Source organism: Aythya ferina (genome assembly GCF_964211825.1).
Source record: "Aythya ferina genome assembly, chromosome: 1".
Classification (NCBI taxonomy): domain Eukaryota; kingdom Metazoa; phylum Chordata; class Aves; order Anseriformes; family Anatidae; genus Aythya; species Aythya ferina.
The window spans coordinates 14267676-14282364 of NC_140296.1; the positions used below are offsets into that span (position 1 = coordinate 14267676).

The 14689-nt window shown below is 36.9% G+C and overlaps 1 protein-coding gene across 3 annotated transcripts in view; it reads left to right on the forward strand.

Annotated features, from left to right (window-relative positions):
- ARHGAP42 (Rho GTPase activating protein 42) overlaps nt 1–14689 on the forward strand; it is a 175750-nt gene that overhangs the window by 133076 nt on the left and 27985 nt on the right. For all 3 annotated transcript variants that reach the window (XM_084491466.1, XM_084491465.1, XM_084491467.1), the window contains 9 exons: nt 3781–3881; nt 4888–4997; nt 5598–5676; nt 6676–6715; nt 7884–7946; nt 10831–10905; nt 11591–11675; nt 12926–12984; nt 13800–13905. In XM_084491466.1, coding sequence (XP_084347592.1) covers nt 3781–3881; nt 4888–4997; nt 5598–5676; nt 6676–6715; nt 7884–7946; nt 10831–10905; nt 11591–11675; nt 12926–12984; nt 13800–13905 — 718 coding nt within the window. The remainder of the gene's footprint in view (nt 1–3780; nt 3882–4887; nt 4998–5597; nt 5677–6675; nt 6716–7883; nt 7947–10830; nt 10906–11590; nt 11676–12925; nt 12985–13799; nt 13906–14689) is intronic.

Here is a 14689-nt window from a genome sequence, read left to right on the forward strand (position 1 = left end):
AGGCCAACCCCCACCTCACTACAGCCTCCTTTAAGGTATCTGTAAAGAGCAATAAGGTCGCCCCTGAGCCTCCTCTTCTCCAGGCTGAACAAGCCCAGCTCCCTCAGCCGCTCCTCGTAGGACTTGTTCTCCAGGCCCCTCACCAGCTTCGTCGCCCTTCTCTGCACCCGCTCAAGCACCTCGATGTCCTTCTTGTAGCGAGGGGCCAAAACTGAACACAGTACTCGAGGTGCGGCCTCACCAGAGCCAAGTACAGGGGGACGATCACCTCCCTAGCCCTGCTGGTCACACTGTTCCTGATACAAGCCAGGATGCCTTTGGCCTTCTTGGCCACCTGAGCACACTGCTGGCTCATATTCAGCCGACTATCCACCATCACTCCCAGGTCCTTCTCTGCCTGGCAGCTCTCCAACCACTCATCTCCCAGCCTGTAGGTCTGCTTGGGGTTATTGCGCCCCAGGTGCAGGACCCGGCACTTGGCCTTGTTGAACTTCATGCAGTTGACCTCAGCCCATCGGTGCAGCCTATCCAGATCCTCCTGCAGAGCTTTCCTACCCTCGAGCAGATCGACACACGCGCATAGCTTGGTGTCATCTGCAAACTTACTGAGGGTACACTCAATGCCCTCGTCCAGATCGTTGATGAAGATATTAAAGAGGACCGGCCCCAGCACCAAGCCCTGGGGGACGCCACTAGTGACTGGCCTCCAACTGGACTTGGCTCCATTCACCACGACTCTTTGGGCCCGGCTATCCAGCCAGTTTCTAACCCAACGAAGCGTGCGCCAGTCCAAGCCAAGAGCAGCCAGTTTCTTGAGGAGAATGCTGTGTGAGACGGTGTCAAAAGCCTTGCTGAAGTCAAGGTAGACCACATCCACAGCCTTTCCCTCGTCCACCCAGTGCGTCACTTTGTCATAGAAGGAGACCTGGCAAGAACAACCTCCACCTTTTACCTGTCATCTCTACTGACCCAGGCACTGTAAATGAGCATGCACATAATAGAAAACAAAGGTGTGAGAAGAAAATATATCCAAATACAGTCTGCCACAGCTTCAAAATAGTTGCAAATCTGCACCTAATTATTATTCATGCCATCAGAAGTATCTGCTGCCACTCTAAATCATATAGAAGACCAAGCCAAATTAGCTGCATTAGGCAAGGGTTATTCAAAATTCTTAATAAAATGTTTTTCAGTGTGTGGGTTAACCAGATTGATTTATTAATTTCTTTGATGTGAAATCTGCCAGATGCTGGCAAAGTATGTAAAAATGTTTTGAGATAGTGTGTATGTGCTCTTGCAAGTTTGACATTCATTCAAAAGTGATCAAATACTACTTGTACTTGATTTCTCAATCTAAAAATAAATAGAAGGCATCTGGATGTAGAATTCCCTTGTGGGACTTGTCTCCACTTAACCTCAGTTTTGAGGGTATCTTCTTCTTCACTGCTCCTCCTTCACTGCCCCTCCTTTAGACAATAACTCAAGAGACTGCATGGAATTATAGTTAGTTGATTTTCCAGATGACATCATGAAATTACTCTTTATTCTGTATGTGAGCTAAAATAAAGAAGCTCAGTGCTTATCATAGTTAACCTCAGCCACTTTTACCCTCAGTAGCACTGAAAGCTTGAAGAAGACCCTCTATGTTTTAATTGAGTAATAATCTTAAATGAAACCTGTGTTAAGTGGAAATTACATTGAGCCTTGTTAATGGGGGAAGGACAAAAGGAGTGAAGCACTGGGCACATGCTGTGCTTCATTAAATAGTGAGAGGCCAACTTGACATCCTCCTACTGAAAAGATACTTGTTCATTAGTGTATTCTGGAATAAGAGTAACAGGATCCGTAATCCATGTGTCAGAGGGGAAGGTACTAATTGTGTATTTCCTTGTAATGCGGGTTGACTTTCCTGCAAACAGCATCCCATAGGCTTTTGCCAAGTTATGGACAACAGGCTTAAATGTTCACTATTCCTGAAAGTGAAAGTAAATTCTGTGTATTTTTATTACTGGTATTTGCGTTGGTAAATATGTATTTTGAAAAAGTGGCAAAGTGGCAGTAGGCTATAAATCACTTCTTTCAGATGGACAGTCGTGTAACGTTATTAAGGTTAAAACTTAGGTGTCTGGATACAATTTTTTAATAATAATAAAAAAAAAAAAGACTTCTAAACTCATTTAAAACTGCTTTGAGATGGCTTATTCTTCTAAAAGAGCTAAATAAGTGGAACTGTACTCTGACACTGAGACCAGCTTGCTCTAGATATCCCATGTTCCTTGTTAAATTTCTTATTGGCAAAATTTGGGGATAAGGGTCTAAATTACCTACGTCCATGTGTTATCTACTGAGCATGAGTGCTTCCAGTACAATTTCATGTCAGTGCAGACATAGCCATGATGTTCTGGCCCATGGAGCTGCAGCCACACAGCAAAAAACTTGAATTATCCTGTCTCCTGCAGTGCAACACTCCTTTAGATGTGTCTATGAGATTCAGGGATCTTATCCAAAAAATATTGGAGACTTTTTCTGTGCTAGGATATGGAGAGAATTCTGGAAATGGGAGGATTTACTTTGTCCTCACAGCAAAGAACTGTAGGTAATCCAGGCATTATAAGGGCCTGTACCTAATCTAAGTTAGCAGCCAAAGTTTAAAGTACCATTGTGCTTCAGTTCAAGGGGGCTTTCTGTTTACATTTGCTAGAGGTTCACAGCAATGCCTGAGCAAAGGCATCAGAAATCAGATTTTGCAGTCGGATTAAGTACTGTGGTGTGACCTCTCCAGGATAAAGGATGCTCCACTTAATCTGGGGATCATTGTAGATTTCATGTATGGCTAGCTAAATCAAAGACTAGTGAATTCCAAAGTACATTATCTAATGGTATTGTGAGCTTATGTAATTGTCAGTTTGTGGACTGTTTTGACCATTTATTCTTCTCTGTGTGCCAAAATAAATGAGTTTTCATTTTTGAAAGTATGACCCTGTAGTCCTTCTCTCTGACCATGGCCAATTCTCTTAGCGATCAGCCTTCTTTGCAGACTCTGTGCCACTGTTATACCCACCTCTTCCCTGGCAGGACACCATTCCAAGGGATAAAAGGCCAGTGTTTTCTTGCTGAAAGTGCCACCTTCAGCATTTTTCCCCTTGTCTTTAAACCACTATTGTTTTAGTACACAGTTCCTTTTCCTTTCCATTCTTGTAATAGAATCATCCTCCAGTGTTCAACTACGTAAGATTAACTCTATATGTGAGCCATTGCCATTTTATCCAATGTCCTAAAGATAACAGGTAGCACAATAAAGATCCTATGATGTTACCAAAAGCATTTGTTACCTTTAACAAGAGCTCTGAAAGTAAAATATGTTCTGTTTTCATGAGTTTGTCCAATTTTCTGAGTCTGCTACTAGATTTAAGTTTTCCTTCAAAGAAAGAATGTAATACTGAATCTTAGTGCTTTACTTCTTTTGATAAAAATCTTTAGCTGTACTTCCTAAGCAGAATAATCCTCAAGATCTGCTCCTATCTGTCTATCCTATCAAAATGCTGTTACCGATCTAGTTGCTAAAGAAAATCAGTCTGCTCGAACATCAAGCAGAGATAGATGAAAATTAGACCTGAATATGTTCAAATCCAAAAATCAGTATATTTTTAATGTATTTATTATTTTGCATGCTACATATGGATACTGTTACATTTCATCTATGTGTTGTATTTAATTCCAAATGAAACAGTGATAAAATACCAAAACAATTATTTCTAATACTATCTCTCTTTGATTTAGGACCACTTGGATTTACATGGGTAAAACATTACTGCACTTATGATAAAGGAACAAAAACATTTACAATGAGCATAGCTGAAACAAAATCTGGTGGAAAAGTGGTGAGTCTTTAGCACATACATGAACTATATATACCATACTTTAAGTATTCAGGAAGTGTTAAAAGAAAAAGATTTGGTGGAAGGAGTTTAAAGCTGTTTTCATACATGAAGCAGTATATATTTTATATGCATGCACAAAATATTTAAATAATAATATTTCTTATATAACATATGACCACATATTAAATAATTCCTCTAATATAGTAGTTCCAAAAACGTAGGAAAGCAATCACATTTATACAGTAGTAGAATGGATGAGGTTTGAAAGAGAGCTCTAGAGGTTGTTTATTTTGGTCACCATGCTAAACAAGATATGCGAATATTTCCATGATATTTAGAACAATATCCATTGTTCTTCTCTCATCCACTGAGCTATCTGTCACATTGTAGTTGGCTATGAGGTTGGTCCTGCATGATCCTTCCCTTCACAAATTCCTGCTGACTACTCCCAGACTCCTCCTTGTTCTTAGTATGTTTGGAAATGGTTTCTGGTTGCACCCATCTGTAGTTCCCCAGGTCCTCCTCCTTGCCATTCTTGAAGATGGGAGTGACATTTGCTTTCTGCCACCTCTAAGAACCAACCCTTGCCAATTACCACAGCCTTTCAAACATTATCAAGAGTAGCTTCACCATGACAGCACTCAGAACTATGAGTTGGCCAACTTTATATTTTCATCTACATGTGACAGAAGTATATTACACTTGTTTTAACATACAGCGTTCAATCATATATGCAAGTATTTGTGAAGTTTTGAAGTTAAGGAGCTCTCTGAAGTATAACATTACTTAAATAACAAATAATATAAAAATGCCAAAAAAAATGATAGAAAGCAATTAAATGTAGTCTTTGTATATAGAAAAATTACCGTAAATGTTCATAAATATTCTTAAGCCCCAACTTAAGGCATGTTTTTTTGGGACTGTTCATACAGTTAAATTTAACATTTGGAGCCTGTATCAACATACTACCTGTACTAATTTTGTTTTGTTTTGTTTTGTTTTATAGAATGGCCTTGTCACAAGCTCACCAGAAATATTCAAGCTAAAATCTTGCATCAGAAGAAAGACTGATTCAATTGACAAACGGTTCTGTTTTGATATTGAAGTATTTGAGAGGTGTGAATTCTTTTCCTTATGTTAACAAATTAAATATAAATAAGAAATAAAGCACTCACAACCAATATATATTAATTACACTTATAACAGGGACATATATTTCTCAATATGCTTGCATCCACAAAAACCTGGCTTTCAAAACCTACTACAAGACAATATTCTTTGTGTTTACACATCTGTTCATATAATAATTTGGGGAATAAAGATTGAAATTGTTTCCCTCATTACTTCACTGGTTCCCATGAATATTTTTCTATGCAATGTGAAAGTTTCGTCAAGAGAGAGAATATGACACTTTTTGAACTTGTATTGCAGTGGCAGTGGTTAGAGCACAACCTGCAGAATGAACAGTTTTTTGAATCCTCTAAAGCAAAAAAAACAAACAAACAAAAAAACCCACCTGCTTCAAGGCAGTTAGCTTCAGTCGCCAAACCTGGGATACGACATCAAAGAGCAATTTCTAGGCAACCCTGTTAGGACACATTTCTTTTGACTTATTTTGGATGTTCTTTAGGGGATTTGATGACTTTAACTCTGATTTTGGTTACTGTTTGAGAAAAAGAAATTAGTAACTTCAGTATGTGTATATGTTTTTGACAGACCTGGAATCATCACACTACAAGCTTTTTCAGAATCCAATCGAAAACTGTGGCTCGAAGCTATGGATGGAAAGGAACCTGTAAGGATATTTGTCATTTTCTTTTATTTTTACAGCTTTATGACACGTGTTAAAGAAAGAAGCCAGTATACATTTTAGACATAAAATCTGTTACAATACAGTACAATAAAAGCAAATACAATTCTGTTCTTCATAAAACACAATTGCAAATGCACAGTGAAGATAGGTACAAATTAGTAAAGTCAGAACTATTAATGCATTTAGACCTTTATAGGTGTGGGTTTTTTTTAGGATATTTAGTGTTTCATAATAATAAGCCAATTCTCATATAAGGTTTGTGGTTCAGATTAAATTTGCAAAGTGATGGTTTCTACAACGGTAAAGACAAACCATCTTTTAGGCAGTGTCATGGAGTATTGGCAATAAGTGACATCTTGAAAAGCACTGCAGAGAGTATAAAAATGTGTTGAAAGCTACTAAGAGACAGGTTTATCTGAGATTTCTTCTCACTCTTAATCAGCTCATGAAAATGTCACTGAATGAGGTGATGCCAGACCTGTACCCAAGGAGAAAAAACAGATTGATTGGTCTTATAAGATAAAAAAGTGTTACAAAGCTTCCTGCTTGACTGAAACAGTGCAGAAATTAAATCAGTCTTTGTATTGATATTTAACCCATTTGCAGTCTGCATATCTGACTTCTAACACATTTTATGTGCCTATAAATTTAATGTTTATCCCTAGTCAATCCCTAGAATCTCAAGGCCTGAATACGTTTTTGGGACAGATCCTGCTGGCTGTACGCCTTCTCCCCAGAGGTGCAGAACATCTGTGTATTTTACTTGGAGTCCAGCTGTTCATTGTTGCCCTCTCCACCTACTCAGTTCCTAACAAGGGGCTGCCGGGGAGGAAGTGAAGGGCTTGGTTGTCTTTCCCATAGCAGCAAGCTAATATGCAGCATGTCACAGCTGCTTAAGAGCTACCAGCAAACGCAGCAATAAAGAATTTAAAGCTACAAACATTGACATTTCATGTTGGTGTTTTGTTTTGTTTTTTCCAGATCTACACACTGCCAGCCATTATTAGCAAGAAGGAAGAAAGTAAGCACTTTATTTATGAGGACCTACTAAATATTCCTAGATTTCTGTAATGGCTTTATTTCTGAATGTGTGTGAGAGACAGACATTACCTTTTTTAAGTTTTCTTTCTATTGCTATGAAGATACTTTAAAGTGTCTGTTGGATTACCTGATTGGGACATATGAAAGCACATCATAAATTATATGAACTGTGTGAAAGACTTCTCCTTTTGTATTACTATCAAACATAAATTGGAAGAAAATTTGATTTGGTCAAAAATGACAATATATTTAACAAATCTGTAACAGATATATATCTGCAGTCCATATACCTAAATGTAAATATTATGCCTGTGTGTTGAAGTAATATCTGAATGTATCACACCTTTTTGTTTGTAGGTGTATATGCATCCATTACGTATACACTGAGTAATAAAATGAGTATATGTAGAGACATTATGAGATTTATCTATGTGTAATTGTATTATATTAACATCTGTACACAAATATGTAAAAATATTTTACATAAGTTTGGGTATACATAACAGAGAAGGAGAGAGAGATGTGTCAGATATTCCCAGGTGTCTTCACAGGAAGTATATCTGAGACTCTGGAAACCTACAATTTAAGCCAGCATGTCTGTTTTTTTATGTGATGGTGCTATTTTAATGGTGACAAATATGCTGCTATAAAATCTCTATTTAGTTAGGTAGAGCAATTAGTGTTGAAGATAAAAGAATTAATGAGAAATACATTCACTCAAAATAACCTCAATAATTAAAGTCAATACCAAAGATTGTTTTTCCCATGTTACCACTTTAGGAGCAGTTATGTGCAAGGAACAAAGAATATTGTTGTATTGAAACCAGTGAAAATATTCTGGTCATAATGTTAAGTCCTCAACTCTTAAAACCATTTCCCTCAGCAGAGGGAAGGGAATTCAGTAATCTTGTAAAGGAACGACCTTTCAGTTCTATGTGTACTGATTTCTGGGAAAGATAGTAGTCTTTCCCTCATCATGATGAGAAAGTTGGATTTTGAGTGCTAAAGGTATATCTAGATTATGGCATTATAGAATAAGTATCACATGGATAAATATATTAGTCCTCTCTAACTGAAATGTGAATGTTGCTAAACATGGAGATTTAGTGTGTTGATGAGATGCAAAAATACTTTTCTTATCTTTCTAGTGTTCTTAAATGAAGCAGGTTTCAACTTCGTGAGGAAATGTATCTATGCTGTAGAAACAAGAGGTGTGTATTAAATCACAAATTATGTATTAGATTATTATGAATATTTTTTCTCAAGCAGTACTTTTTTCTACATATTTTATAGCTCTGTTTTGAAACATGTTCATCATTCAATCTGCACTTCTCACATTTCATGGGTGTGCTTTATGCTTAAAACCATTGCCACAAATTCCAACAACAGTCCTTAGCATATCACTAAAGTGTTGGGGGTAGGGTTGTTTTGTTTTGCTTTTTTACATTTTCAATAGTTTTATGTTGTTTAGACAACTTAACATACAGTTGCACACATCGTTTAGTCTAGGTCTTTAATTTGTGTGCACTGAATTGCGCTTTTTCCTGATGAGGCTGAGATTCCCAACTTTGTTTTCTGGCATGAAACATAACAAACAAAAAGTAGATGGTGTGAACACTTTGCTGTAACATCTTTGTTGTAGAGCCCAATGTCGATCATTTCATCCAGTTATTTTGCATGTCATTCAGTCATTTTTTTAATGCTTAGAAACTAATATATGGTAGTGGGAAAGTAGAAAAAAAAAGCTATACTATTCTTGAGGTGGTATCTTAGAACTCACAGTAAGCTTTTTGATAGTTCCCATTCAAACAAAGAGATAAAAGTATATGGTCTTCCCTAAACAGAGATAATCTTATTTTGTCCATCCACTGAACTCTCAGTATGCAAGTCTGTTCTAATCCAAAAACTGTGTGATCACTCTGTGCAGCACTGAGCCCAACATAAATCCACTTTCTCAAGTAGCAGTGTTTGTAGCTTCACCACTGCTGACATGGAGATAGCATTGTTCTGAAAAAAACAAAAGGGTTAATTAAAAAAAAAAAAAAAAAAAAAAAACAGATCAGATAGTAGAATGTTGTTTTCAAATGAAAATTTGCACTTTTGGAATGGTAAGACCTGAAGTAGGAAGAAGAATGTAATTACATAACAAAATTAAATCTACATATCAGGAGTTGGTTTTGAGTATATCCTGCTGAAGATAAAAGGCTGGCATCCCTCCTAAGGGATGAACCGTTATTGTTTTTGCCTCTTTTTTTTTTCTCAACCTACTTAATGTAGGTTGAGAAGAAGAAGAGGTCATATTAAAAATTGTTTTCTGCCCTGGATTTCCAAGTACTGCTGATTTTAAAAGAAAGTTAAAGCCAATAAAATTATCATAACTGGAATCCTGAAACACTGTATTTTGAATATCACACATAGTATTATTTGCTTTTAGTATCTGTGCTATTAAAAATAAATCTATGAAATCTATGGGTAAATTGGGTCTTGACTGTTTTTATTCTGTATGGAGACCCATGCATCACATAAATTCTGAACTAAAATGTTCCAGTAGTATACGATGTATGTTTTTATTTAGGGTACAATTATTTCTCTGGTACATGTCAACCAATTCTTAGTTGGAAAGGGTGATGTAGATGCATAATAATTCCACAGAAGTCTAGGCAAGACAAACTTGTTAGCATGCAATGTGTTTTAAGACTGCTTTGGGGTATTATTTTTCATTTTTGCCAGTTATCCTCTTGGTGTTTTCTAATATGTGTCATTTCAATGCAAGGGTTTTTGTTAATATAAAATTATTATTAGGATATGGCATGGAGTGCTGTGGATTCGGTGGAATGCATTTGTTAGTATCCCAGAAGAGAGCTCAATAGGATAAAGTATTCAAGAATGTAATTTTACAATTTTCCATAAATAAATTTAGATGGTTTGAAAACATACACCAGGGATGCATCAATGTATATAGAAATAACCACATTTTCCCTATTTTCATAGAATCATAGAATCATAGAATATCCTGAGTTGGAAGGGACCCTTAAGGATCATCAAGTCCAACTCTTGACACCGCACAGGTCTACCCAAAAGTTCAGACCATGTGCCTAAGTTCACAGTCCAATCTCTTCTTAAATTCAGACAGGCTCGGTGCAGTGACCACTTCCCTGGGGAGCCTGTTCCAGTGTGCAACCACCCTCTCTGTGAAGAACCCCCTCCTGACGTCCAGCCTAAATTTCCCCTGCCTCAGCTTAACCCCGTTCCCGCGGGTCCTGTCACTAGTGTTAATGGAGAAAAGGTCTCCTGCCTCTCGACACCCCCTTACGAGGAAGTTGTAGACTGTGATGAGGTCTCCCCTCAGCCTCCTCTTCTCCAGGCTGAACAGGCCCAGTGACCTCAGCCGTTCCTCATATGTCTTCCCCTCCAGGCCTTTCACCATCTTCGTAGCCCTCCTCTGGACACTTTCCAACAGTTTCATGTCCTTTTTATACTGTGGTGCCCAGAACTGCACACAGTACTCGAGGTGAGGCCGCACCAGCGCAGAGTAGAGCGGGACAATCACCTCCCTTGACCTACTAGCGATGCCGTGCTTGATGCACCCCAGGACACGATTGGCCCTCCTGGCTGCCAGGGCACACTGCTGGCTCATATTCAACTTGCTGTCTACCACGACCCCCAGATCCCTCTCTTCTAGGCTGCTCTCCAGCGTCTCATCGCCCAGTCTGTACGTGCAGCCAGGGTTTCCCCGTCCCAGGTGCAGGACCCGGCACTTGCTCTTATTGAACCTCATGCGGTTGGTGATCGCCCAGCTCTCCAACCTGTCCAGATCCCTCTGTAAGGCCTTTACGCCCTCATTTGAGTCCACAACTCCTCCAAGTTTGGTGTCATCAGCAAACTTGCTCAAAATACCCTCTATTCCTACATCCAGATCGTTTATAAAAATATTGAAAAGTACCGGCCCTAAAATGGAGCCTTGAGGGACCCCACTGGTGACCGCCCGCCAGCCTAACGCAGCCTGACGCAGCCCCATTTACCATAACCCTTTGGGCCCTGCCCGTTAGCCAATTGCTCACCCAATTTTTCATTCTGCTTGTTTTCCCAATATAGGTATCACCATTCTGGGTCTGTACAGAATAGGTGGTGTAAACTCCAAAGTGCAAAAGCTGATGAATACCATATTTTGTAAGTAATTTAAGTGAACCTTTTTCTATAACATGCGGCACATATACTATGATCCCTTTTGCCCTTTACCGTTGTACCCAGAAGAACATGTCTTACTATTTATAGTTTTGTATGTACACTTACTACTACTAAATTGACTTTACAGTCTTAAAATGAGCAGTCTATCCAACTAGATAGTTTGCATTATTATTCAATTTCTCCATGAAATCATTGATATACATGAGCAAGTTAGTGATAAAATGCATTTCTTCTTTTATCATTTAAGTTCTATTTGTTGACATCTATTTGGTATTTTCAAGAAGTGTTCCAAAGCTTAGTTCTGTAACACAGAATAATTCAGCATAATAGACAATTATTCTTGTATTTCACTTTTCATGCTAGTTTGGCTGTCTGATGCCTGTCTTCAAATGTCCAAGCCAAATAAATTACTAATTCTCTTGGGCTTACTTTACATCTTGGAATAGTGCATATACTTAGTGTTTACAGGTACTAAGTATGAATGCTAAATTATTCTTATTAATACTTTGGCAGGGATTAAAATATTTCAAATTGATTGAATTGGTAGTTAATCTGGCTAATAAGTAATCACATGATGTAAATGAATAATTTATTAGCTTCTGTTTTGCTGCTTTTCTTGTCTGTCTGTTAGTCAAACCATAACAATCCTAATTCAAATTTCTACCAGCCCCTAAATCTCCTCCTGATATGGATATTGATATGGAACTTTGGGACAATAAAACAATAACAAGCGGACTAAAAAACTACCTCAGGTAAGTATGATGAGCAAATCTCAGTATTCTTTTTATGGCCCATTAATCTTTTGCCTATTAGTATCATACTACATTTATTTTATCTATTAACATGGTAATAAGCATGTATATAATCTTTCCTTTTTTATGTGTAACAATAAGTCTACCGTTTGTCACAAACTTACCTGCCTTGTTAAGATAGTCGTCTCTTGTATAGATGTAAATTTGGTAGAATATAATTAATTGCATATTTTTATGTAAAATCTTTTGTGTAAACTACAAAGCATGTTTTTTTGAGTTTTTCTTTTCTGACTCCCTCAAGCTGTGTACCATGATATTTCATGGCATCATTGCTGGAGCAGAGTAAAAATCTCTGCAGAAGTGATAATAAACTATTTTTATCCTAAAAAGTTGTTGGTATCTTCACAAGCAGGATATCCCTCCCATATTATCAGTTTCTCTTAATTTCTTTTTTTCTGATAATAGCCAGAATTTTCAAGAGTGGTAGCACTTCTGATATAACTTTTTGGGTTATTAATATGTAATGTTGAACATAAACACAATTAAAAGCATAAAATCCAGATGCTGAGTGTTCTATGCCTTCTAAATAATTGGATTTCTTAAACTGATCACCTAACAAAGGGCAGAACATGAGAATATATCTCAAAAATATGCTTAGGATTTATAGTAGAATGTGCGTGTAAACTTCATTGAAACTGGTTGTTGAAGAAATGTTGAAGAAATATACCTTCAGAAACACAACTCACTGCAGGTATTGTATTTGTGAAATTAGAATGTGAGCTAGCAGTAGATGTGTTTTTCTCTCTCTAAGACAATTCACAGGCTTCTTTCTGAGGAGTGTTCTTTTGGAATGTCTCGGGTTAGACTTTCAGTATCAAGTTTCATCATGTATTTGTCTTTCTTGGGCAGAAGATTATTTCTGCAGCCTTCTATACCTTGTCGTGCAGTAATAGCATTCCTGTTCCACAGTATGGAAGTTCTAACGTAGTGAGCCACTGTGATGAAGATAATGCTGATGATATTTCTCTTTTTAACTTCTGTGGTGACACCAGGTTCACTTCAAAGAGATTTTCAGACTGTGTACATGACTGAGTTGTATACTACTTCTAATGAGTGAATTAGGTTTCCTAGGACATAACAATAAACATTATGCAGATATTGTGGGCTATCATAATGGCACCTGTAAAACCTGAGCAGATTTTGAGTGATGCATTGTTCCTAATGTTCTTTTAAATATTTTTTACCACCAGGTGTCTTTCAGAACCACTGATGACATTCAAGCTGCACAAAGATTTCATTGTTGCTGTTAGTAAGTAAAATAATAAATACACTTTCATTAAAGTAATATCATTTCTGACCTCTAATCTCCTCAGTTATTATCCCTGTTTTTCTCCTTGATGTAGTATTCAGTAATCCAGGCAAGGATTTGAGTTCTTCCATTTCGCTATATATGACAACACAGTGCCACATGAAGCACACAAAACAGAAAAGGCATACTAGGTGAAGCTGTTCAGTGGTTTGTTCTGATCTTTTTAGAGATTCTATGTGACTGCTTTCTGCATGAAATTTTAAATCTTGGTTTGTTTGTTTGTTTATTTTACAGAGGCATTCTTCTATATCATTCATCCCTCTCATCCAGGGATCTTTTTTTTTTCCAGCTTGCCTTGAGAAATTGGATAGGAGTGATAATTATCTCCTTATCACAAATGGAATAATTAGAGAGAAAGATAGTAAAATTATTTTTCTAACAACTCCAGTTTAAAATTTGAAGTAATTTTCTCATTTTCTCTTACCTTGATAAAATACACTCAAGAATTTTAGATATTTTAAATATCAAGAAGTAAGATCTTGGATTCCACTAAGTACAACACTCAGTCAAAATTGCCACAGATTTTGTTGGCTTTGGTATTGGTGGTAACTGCTTTTGGCAAGTTGCTTGAAATCCAGATTCCAGAATGCTCTTGTAATAAATATAATTGAATTGTACTCATCATTTTGAAGGCTAGTTGTTTTTTTGCTCCCTGCAATGCATGTATGTATTGGCATACAGGCACTGCTGCCATTTTTAGTCTCACTTTAGCACATGTTCTAATTTACCATCAATATCTGTTTTCTGTTTAATAGAATCAGATGATCAGAACTACAGAGTTGAGGCAGTGCATGCGCTTGTACATAAATTACCAGAGAAGAACAGAGAGATGCTGGACATCCTTATCAAGCACTTGGTCAAGTAATTCTTTATTTTTCTGTTTCATATTATTATAAGTTGTGATCATTTTTGCTTTTAATTTGTCAGTGTTGCCTAATCCATTAGGGCCGTTATGTTAAGACAGTGCCTCTTGAAATTATATTTGATTTCTGAAATACAGTTCTCAGTGTAGCTGAAGGATGCTTATTGTAGAAACAAAATTAAAAAGAAACACCATGATGATTCACCAAAATGACTGATTATGTATAAAATAAACTTACTTAATGTTTTCATTCATAGTTTCTACTAACTACAGGAATTGGAACTAACTAAATTTGAGAAACATCTAAAATTGTGCTAAGGTTGACAAGAAATTACTGTTTAGGCCCCCAAACTGTTTCAGAAATCAAGACTAGACTGGTCCTTCATGTTTGATCTTATTTTTATCTGTTACAACTCTGAGGTGAAATGTGCTTTGAAAATACTAATTTGAAGGATTTGTATTTATATTCTTGATAGCTGTATAAATGTATCCAAACCCACTTTTGAGTCTCCCCAGTTTTGTCAGCTTCTCTTGAGTCTTAATTAAATATCACATGGAAAACATTTTCTATTTATTTGATGATCTTTTGTCTCCATGGAATTACCCTTAGCATGCGCTCTGAGACAAAGAAGACAAGTTTTTGTTCTCTTCTATCTCTCTGTATAACTAGCTATGATTACATACCTTTATTATGTTGTCATATATCCTGTTTCTGCATCAAACATTATTTATATAAGTTTTTTAAATGTTTTGTTATTTTTCACCAACTTTTGCTGAATACTT